Source organism: Salvelinus sp. IW2-2015, linkage group LG6.2 (genome assembly GCF_002910315.2).
Source record: "Salvelinus sp. IW2-2015 linkage group LG6.2, ASM291031v2, whole genome shotgun sequence".
Taxonomy (NCBI): Eukaryota; Metazoa; Chordata; class Actinopteri; order Salmoniformes; family Salmonidae; genus Salvelinus; species Salvelinus sp. IW2-2015.
Window position 1 is genome coordinate 21,530,312 of NC_036846.1, and position 7,577 is coordinate 21,537,888.

The 7,577-nt window shown below is 46.1% G+C and overlaps 1 protein-coding gene across 1 annotated transcript in view; it reads left to right on the forward strand.

Moving 5' to 3' along the window:
- The window catches only part of cyfip2 (cytoplasmic FMR1 interacting protein 2), a 32,241-nt gene that overhangs the window by 14,365 nt on the left and 10,299 nt on the right, over positions 1-7,577 (forward strand). The window contains 10 exon segments of the mRNA XM_070444162.1: positions 1,218-1,238; positions 1,240-1,269; positions 1,271-1,362; positions 1,695-1,810; positions 1,813-1,850; positions 2,034-2,136; positions 2,139-2,177; positions 2,730-2,886; positions 3,085-3,181; positions 3,335-3,411. Coding sequence (XP_070300263.1) covers positions 1,218-1,238; positions 1,240-1,269; positions 1,271-1,362; positions 1,695-1,810; positions 1,813-1,850; positions 2,034-2,136; positions 2,139-2,177; positions 2,730-2,886; positions 3,085-3,181; positions 3,335-3,411 — 770 coding nt within the window.

Genomic DNA, 7,577 nt, shown 5'->3' on the forward strand with positions numbered 1-7,577 from the left:
AAGTTGGTGGGGAGGTGGTGGTGATGATGATGATGTGGGTAATGGTGGTGGTGATGATGGTGTGATGATATTGGAGCTGGTGGTAAAGGAGGTGATGGTGTGGATGATGAAGGAGGAAGTGGTGGTGGAGGTGATGATGATGGAGTTGTGGGTAATGAGGTGGTGGAGGTGATTTGATGATGATGTGGTGATGGTGATGATGAAGGAATGGAATGGTGTGGTGATGATGATGGAGGTGGTGGTAATGGTTGATGAGGAAAGTGGTGGTGGAGGTGATGATGGTGGTGGTGGTGGAGGAGGTGGTGGGATGGAGGTGATGGTGATGATGATGGAATGGTGGTAATGGTGGTGATGATGGAGGAGGAAGGGGTGGTGATGGTGAGGTGAGGTGATGGTGATGGATGAAAGGAGAAGTGGTGGTGGTGGTGATGATGGTGGAGGTGATGATGGAGGTGGTGGAGTGATGGTGGAGTGAGGTGATGATGGACGAGGGTGGTGGTGGAGGAAGTGGTGGTGATGATGATGATGGAGGAAGAGGTGGTCGTGGAGGAAGTGGTTGGTGGACGGTTGGTGGTGATGATGATGGTGGTTGGTAATGGTGGTGATGATGGAGATGTGGTGGTGATGATGATGGAGGTGGTGGTAATGGAGGTGGTAATGGAGGTGGTGGTGATGGTGGCATTTTTCTTTTTTTAAAATTTTGTTATGGAAGTGGTAGTGGTGGAGGGGCTGGTGGTGGTGATGATGATGATGGAGGTGGTGTGATGGAGGTGGGGTGTTGTGGTGATGGAGGGGTGGTGATGGTGCTATTTTGGGGGTATTATGGAAGTGGAGGAGGGGGTGGTTGTGGTGGTGGAGGGGGTGGTTGTGATGGAGGGGTGATGGTGCTATTTGGTATTTTTTGGGGTATTATGGAAGTGGTGGGGGTGGGGTGGCTGTGGGGGTGGAGGTGATGATGGAGGGGGGATGGAGGTGGTGGTGATGGAGGGGATGATGGTGATGGAGGTGATGATGGAGGGGGGATGGAGGTGGTGGAGATGATGGAGGGGATGATGGTGATGGAGGTGATGATGGAGAGGGGGGGTGGAGGTGGTGGAGATGGTGGTGGTGATGGAGGTGGTGATGGGAGGGTGATGGAGGTGGTGATGGAGGGTGGTGATATTTGTACATTTTTTGTATTTTATTATGGTAATCGTGGGATGGTATCTTGTGTGTAGGTGTTGATGGGTCGTATGGAGAGGCGTATTCAACCAGGCCATAAGGAACACCCATCTATGCAGCCCTGCAGAGACTTTGCCACAGATGACACCTCAGAGAGCCTCTACGTCAGGGCGTACGCAAGAAGAAGAACGTTCTCATCAGGTACCGTACTGGCTGCACTCATTCTGTTCAACTAGTAACACATTTTCAGGCAGAGAAACCTCCTAAGATGTTCTGTAACATCTTGTTTTCTAGGTGGTCTGATAAAAAGGTTCAAGTCCCTCACAAGAACTCATGTGTGCATATGGCACAATTCTCACTGTTTGCTAGAGACAGAAGAACCATGTGACCTTCCATAGTTAGCTAGGCTGTGTCCTAAATGGCACCCTAAACCCATGGGCACCTATATAGGGAATAGTGTTCCATTTGGGTTACGCTCAGATGGTCATCCCTATAATTTGCTGATTCTCTGATAACCCTTGGTCTCTCTCTAGTGTCCTGCAGGCAATCCGTAAGACCATCTGTGACTGGGAGGGGGTCGGGAGCCTCCCAATGACCCCTGTTCTCAGGGGGGAGAAGGACCCCAAGGGAGGGTTCGACATCAAGGTGCCCGCAGAGCTGTGGGACCCTCGAGCACACAGGTACACCAGGGGAGAGAGAGGATAGAGGGCTAGGGGAATTAGGAACGGGGGATGGAAGAGACAGATGTTGCTCAGGGATAGAGGGCAGGTTGTAGGGACAGGATCAAGTACAGGGACTTTGTAGGGAAATGGCTAAGAATAGTATTATTAGTTTTTTTTCTCTCTCTCTCTCCCTGCCTTCCAGCTGTACATGTCCGTACCATGCTGGAGTCGTTGATAGCCGATAAGAGTGGTTCTAAGAAGACTCTACGCAGCAGTCTGGATGGACCCATAGTACTGGCTATAGAAGACTTCCACAACACTCCTTCTTCTTCACACAACTGCTCAACTTCAGCGGTATGTACACACACCACACACACACACACACACACACACCACACACACACAACAACACACACACACACACACAACACACACACAAACAGGTCATGCTTTCCTATCAGGGCTCAGGATAAGACCCATATGCAGACAGTTCGGAATAACAGACGTTTATTATAAACAGGAGGCAGGCGAACTACAGGTCCAAGGGCAGGCAGAGGTCAGTAATCCATGGCAGTTGTCCCTCCTGTAATAATATCATGTTATTCACCTCCCCTCCTGTAATAATATCATGTTATTCACCTCCCTCCTGTAATAATATCATGTTATTCACCTACCCTCCTGTAATAATATCATGTTATTTACCTCCTGTCCTGTAGAGGTGCTGCAGCACTGCTGTTACTACATAAGGTCGATGTCTACGCCCACGCTGAAATCTAATTGGGGGGGATTTTCCCCAATGCTGGAAGGGGGACCCCGAGTGAAAAGGGACACTTGTTTCCTGTCTCAGATGTGGTTCATAAAGTGCTTCCTCTAATAATGTCATGTTATTCCCTTCCCATCCTCCAGAGGCGCTGCAGCACTGCTGTGACCTGTCTCAGCTGTGGTTCAGAGAGTTCTTCCTGGAGTTGACCATGGGTCGCAGGATCCAGTTCCCCATCGAGATGTCCATGCCCTGGATCCTCACAGACCACATACTGGAGACCAAGGAGCCATCCATGATGGAGTAAGACACTGTTTAGACCACTCTGTGTGTGTGTGTGTGTGTGTGTGTGTGTGTGTGTGTGTATGCGTGTGTGTGCAGGTGAGGAAGTGATGGAAAGCGACGTAAAGATGGTGTTTGCTGTCTCTCTGTTGTCATTGTGTCCATGCTGAGTCTGTATGTGTTTGTGCCTGCTGATGCCACCCTGCCTGTTTCTCCCAGGTATGTGTTGTACCCTCTGGACCTCTACAATGACAGTGGCTACTACGCTCTGACCAAGTTCAAGAAACAGTTCCTCTACGATGAGATAGAGGCTGAGGTAAACTAGCACGAAACAAAGATGGCCGTCTCAGAAATCAAATAATGACAAGTAATTCATCACCAATCCCAAGTCGCTCTGAATAAGAGAGTCTGCTAAATGACTTAAATGTAATGTAAATGTAGTGAGTTAGGAATGCTGTTTTTCCTACAGGTGAACCTGTGCTTCGATCAGTTTGTCTACAAGCTGGCTGACCAGATATTTGCCTACTACAAAGCCATGTCTGGAAGGTAAGAGACGGCCTGAGACACCACAGTAAACAGGCCGTCCTCCCCTTCACAGCTCCTGTGGATTCAATCATAATGGAAATCAAACCAGTTCTGCAATCACAACCAGTTCATGAAACCCAGCTCCACAGAGTACAACCAGACTGTTTGTGAACAGATGTTACGTTATCCTTACTTATCGACAGATATCCTCACTAACACCCAACACTCTGTGGTGAATCACCTCAGCTTTTATACATGTGCAAATCAACAACTTTCAAGCTGAGGCTACATCTCCTAGCCTGCGTGCCAGTCTGCTTCTGTACTCTTTACACTCCTTACGCAATTGTCATGCCCGATATGCAGGCAGCAGGCTATTTCCATCGTTATAGTTTGCATCAACACTCTCGGTGTTTATGACCGTGGGCACTTTGTGACGTACACCCTTGATAGTGGGACTTTCGGGAACACATTTTTTCAGGAAGCTAACTTGCTACCTAGCCCTACAGTAGCTAGTTATTTAGAACATACAGTATCAGCTCTCTGTGATGCATCATTCTTAAGACGTTACTGTATCAGCTCAACAAGGACAGGCATGGATGGGAGAATTTAATAATATATATGCCTATTTTACACATTTAAATGGATACATAACACTGTACATTTACCCTATTCGTCTTTATCTGAATAAATAAAGAATAATAGTTGGTCTCTTCTTTAGTGGAAAAATCCGTAATATTCAGAACACGCGCAGGCCAAGCTGCAGTGCTCACAGTCAGCTCTAACACGCATATCACTATCTCATTGCTATATGTTTTCACTGTATCACTACATATTGCCGCATGCTCCTAATAGACTATGCATCACGGGCAGGGTCCTAGAATACACTTCATTTTCTTCCACGATAAGAGATTCGTCACTTCCATATTCTCCAATGCTCGAACCATGCGTCGTCGCATTCTCGCTGTGTCTGCTTGTAATTCTCGCTCTCTTCTGGCGTCTTCTACTATATTGCCCAAAGGGTTTGCTCAACCACAAACGCTAGTTACGTCCTGAATCAGGCATAGCTACGTCACTCGGCTCAATTTGATATTTTTGTTGTGCTCAGCTTGTGTTGTTGTGCGTAACCACTTCTTTCCTGCCTTGCAATATGACACCAGTGTGAGTTCGAAGTCAGTGTATTTCAGTTTGTATCTAATTGCTCATGGGTTTATGCTGTTCACATGCTCGTATCAGAGCAACCATTAGTGTGAATATAGCCAGTGAAGATACCTCGCGTATGGCCTTGTGTCAATTGAGAGGGTTGACTAAGTAGTTCTCAGTTACGCTCTCCTCAGGCAGTCCCCAGCTGAGTTCCAGAGCTAGCACACCTGATTCAACAATAATAAACCTATGGAATTTTAACAATATAATTGTCTATTAAATCTGAATTAAAAATATCCTTTGGGGAGATTGAGAAGGTTCTTTACAGACACCGATTCTCCATAAAAAAAAAAGGGGTTCTATATAGCCCCACAAAGGGTTAGAATTCACAGCGGAACCAACTTATTGTTTGGCTCTATATATACCTTTTTTTAAGTGGAAAAGGTTTCTTATAGCACCATAAAGTTCATTTAGAACCTTATGAGTAATGGTTAAAGGAACCAAAGCCAAAAAAACTTATTTGCCATATATAGAACCATTTGTTTTTTAGTGTTTAAAGTTACACGGTGTTACTACATCGGCAACATTGTGAACACACACAGAATCATATAAATTGTCTTCTGGAAAAATCATCAATGGAACAGCAACAGGTGCCGTTAGCAGACGCTATTAACGCAAAATAACTCTTGATTACTTTTTCAAACGTGTTCCAGAATATCGATAAGTATATTGATAACGGACTGTAGGACATGTACTGGTACATAGATTGTATTTGGAGTTAACATAATCTTTTCATCAACCTTCTGATACACTGTTATAGCTACAGAACTAAGCTCACTGTTGGCTCCAATTCCATTGAACAAACGATTGGTATGTCAATAGACAGAAAATTAAAAGTGTTTATTTACTTTACTCTTTTGGTCAGGCTTCTGATGTTCAGGAGGTTGTCCAGACTATTGAAGGAATATCAACCCAACTGGCGTGCACTAGTTGAGTAATTATATTTCCACGTTCTTTTCAATTGAAATGACGTTTGAACAATGTGGAATAGACATTGAATTGACGTCTTGTGCCCAGTGGGAATCCCATCTCTTCCAAGTCTTTTACATCCTCCCAGTAGTGAGCCTAACAGGGCCTCCTCCAAGCACGTGTTTAGGTAGTTTACTTTGTTTTAGTGTGGTTCTAGCATCCAGTATCTCCTCATTTACTGAACCACACAGTTCTGTTTCTCGCACCATAGAGGGTAGATTATTTTCATTCACATGTGAGTCCAGGTCTCTCTGCCATCCTGGTAGTAGGTGCCCTGGAGGCCCCCGAGGAGAGCCCACCGCTTGGTGGCCGACAGGGTGCTGCTTAGTTAGGGTCTTTCCACTACTACCTCCAGGGTTGGTGTGACCGCAGCGGAGGGCCCCACTGCCCAGGACTTGATCCCTCTGCAGGTCGGTCAGAGGGCTGGTCAGTCCCAGGCCTGGTCAGGGATCCGGGTGCCATCCGGGATCCACCATCACATCAATCACTGTGGATGCAAAGAGGGAGAAGGAGAAGGTCTAAGTCAATGAAAGAAGGTGGTCTGTCTAATCAGTCAATTAAGAGAAGGAGAAGGTCTAAGTAAATGAAGAAGGTGGTCTGGGTCGATCAGATCAATCACAAGAGCGAGAAGGAGAAGGTCTAAGTCATGAAAGAGGGGTTCTGTCTATCAGTCAAAGAGGAGAAGGAGAAGGTCTAAGTCATCGAAAAGAGAGTGGTCTGCTCTATCAGGTTATGGCAAGTAAGGAGAGGATGCAAGTGAGAAGGTGCATTAGTCAATGGAAAGAGTTTGGTCTGTCTAATCAGTCAGTCAAGAGGAGAAGGGAGAAGGTCTAAGTCAATGAAAGAGTTGGTCTGTCAATCAGTCCAATTAAAGGAGAGAGAGGTCTAAGTAAAATGAAAGGAGGTGGTGATGCCATCGTATACGACGCTGCAGGTCAAATGCAGCGATAGTAGAGAGTGAGAAAGGCACGATAGCAAGTCACTAAGTCATGTAACACGCATAAGGGTTGGTCAAAATATCAGTCAGATTAAACGAAAGGGCAATGAACGTGCTTGTTCATCGTTCAGTCAACATAGAGAACGCCTTGCTCGAAGTCACACGCTCAGATCAAAGAGGAAGACACACGAGCCTCGACATAATAATCACGATCCAGTCAAACAGAGGTCTGTCAATCAGTCAGTCAGAACGTAGGAGAAGGTCTGTTAATACAGTCAGTCAAAGAGGTCTGTCAATCAGTCAATCAAGAGGGAAGGTCTGTTAACTCGTCAGTCAGAAGAGACGACTACCTAAGTCACATACACGATCAGTACCCAAGAGGAGAAGGTCTCGTTAATCAGTCAGTCAAAGAGGAGAAGGTCTGTTATATTCAGTACCCATAGATCAAGAGGTCTGTCATCAGTCACTCAAAAGACGGAGCACAAGCGTACTGTAACAGTCAGTCAAAGAGGAGGTCTGTCAATCAGCAGTTCAAAGAGGTCTGTCAATCAGTAGTCCAAAGAGGAGAAGGTATGTTAATCAGTCAGTCAAAGAGGAGAACGGTCTGTTAATCAGTCCCAAAGAGGTCTGTCAATCAGTCAGTCAAAGAGGAGAAGTGTCTGTTAATCAGTCAGTCACAGAGAGGTCTGAGTCCACACACACACACACAACCACACAACACACAACCCTCCTTCCACTCCCATCCTGTGTCAAATGTCTCTTCTCGGAGATAGCTACTGTCAGTCCTGGTAACATATCACACACTCGGCTCATTCTCATGGGCCCTTTCCTGTCTCTCGGGCCCCACTGGCCACAATGATATTACAGCTTTTTATCTCTCTCACCATTCCACCCATCAGCAGTTGATGTTATTTATGATGTTGATTTTCTCTCCCATCCTCATACTATACTACGCTCACCCGTCCTCTCTTTCTTCACTCACGTCTGCTCTCAACACACATCCACCCATCAGGATTTGAGTGGCCTGATGGACTCAACAGACTGACTCATGTCTGCTTCTGAAGCACATGAACCCTGGAAG